At 34.9% G+C, this 1439-nt stretch overlaps 1 protein-coding gene across 1 annotated transcript in view; it reads left to right on the plus strand.

Moving 5' to 3' along the window:
• The window catches only part of HELRODRAFT_175423 (hypothetical protein), a gene marked incomplete at both ends in the record, with an annotated part of 2737 nt that extends 1992 nt beyond the window's left edge, over window positions 1-745 (plus strand). Inside the window, one exon of the mRNA XM_009022850.1 lies at window positions 634-745. Coding sequence (XP_009021098.1) covers window positions 634-745 — 112 coding nt within the window. The remainder of the gene's footprint in view (window positions 1-633) is intronic.
• Window positions 746-1439: the final 694 nt, after the last annotated feature.

The raw sequence follows: 1439 nt of genomic DNA on the forward strand, positions 1-1439 counted from the left end.
ATGGGGAAATTCATCGTGAGGCTAGTTTGAAATTAACTGAAACGAGTCAAAATGTGAATTATTTTCGAATATTCATTAGTAGACTGTTGATTGGACAGCAGTATTGACGAAGGTCAGGAATCGAACATAACACCAACAACTGTACCATTTAATCGATAAATTAATTAATTAAGCCGAATAATGATTCAATTTCGGCAATTAATTCACGAATTAGGCCGAATGGTAAATAGATCCCGGCATTTTAACGATTAAACGATAGGTAGCAATTAGTATTGCACGATAAGAATTGAACCTACCGCAGCTGGTCACTGGAAATCGAATTAATTGACATTTTGACACAAACCATCACTAAGAAATTTGCAACATCGTAAACTTGACTATCTTACATTTTTGACTTAAAACAATACTACAATGAATTATCCACTTTAAATTTTACCCCAAGATGAATTTTCCCAGGATAAATTTTCCCACGATGAATTCCCCCACGATGAATTCCCCCACGATGAATTCCCTCACGATGAATTCCCCCACGATGAATTCCCTCACGATGAATTCCCCCACGATGAATTCCCCCACGATGAATTCCCCCACGATGAATTCCCCTACGATGAATTTACCGTAAATCCCTTCCAGAACTGGTCACCACACGAATCTTTGGGACTACAAAGACGGCAACGGCCTAATAAATGAAAACCAGTGCAGATTGTGGGGTGAAGCAGAGGAATCGACTGATGAACACTTATGAATGGAATGTCGGGGCATGCTGATGATGGTGGAAGAAATTCTGGATAGACTGGGAAAGAGAATTATTTGTTGATCAGCGAGCGATTACAACAACTACAACTGCTACTACAACTGCTACTACTACAACTGTTACTTCTACAACTATTACTACAACTACAACTACTACTACAACTGCTACTACTACTACAACAACAACTGCTACTACTACTATTACAACTGCTACTACAACTACTACTACTGCAACTGTTACTACTACTACTACTACTACTACTACTACTACTACAAATGCTACTGCAACTGCTACTACAACTACTACTGCTACAACTGCTACTGCTATTTTTATTCTTATTATTAATATTTTTATCGCTGGGGGTGGGTATACACTAACTTCACCCACGTTAAAAATTGAAAATGCGTCGAGCAAATGTTTCATCTAAACCGTGTGGAGGCACTGTTTAGTTTGTGATTTTTTTTTGAAAAATAGTTTTAAAATGATCGTATTAATTGTTTTTATTTGACAAAATAATTATAACTAATAATTATAATTATGTTCATTATTATTATTATTGATAATTATGAATATTTTTATTATAAATAGATTATTAATATATATATATATATATATATAAATAATGAGAGATGAAGGAAGAAATGAAAGGTAGAAAGAGAGAGAGAGAGAGAAAGAGAGAGAAAGA

This window comes from Helobdella robusta (assembly GCF_000326865.2).
Source record: "Helobdella robusta unplaced genomic scaffold HELROscaffold_33, whole genome shotgun sequence".
NCBI lineage: Eukaryota > Metazoa > Annelida > Clitellata > Rhynchobdellida > Glossiphoniidae > Helobdella > Helobdella robusta.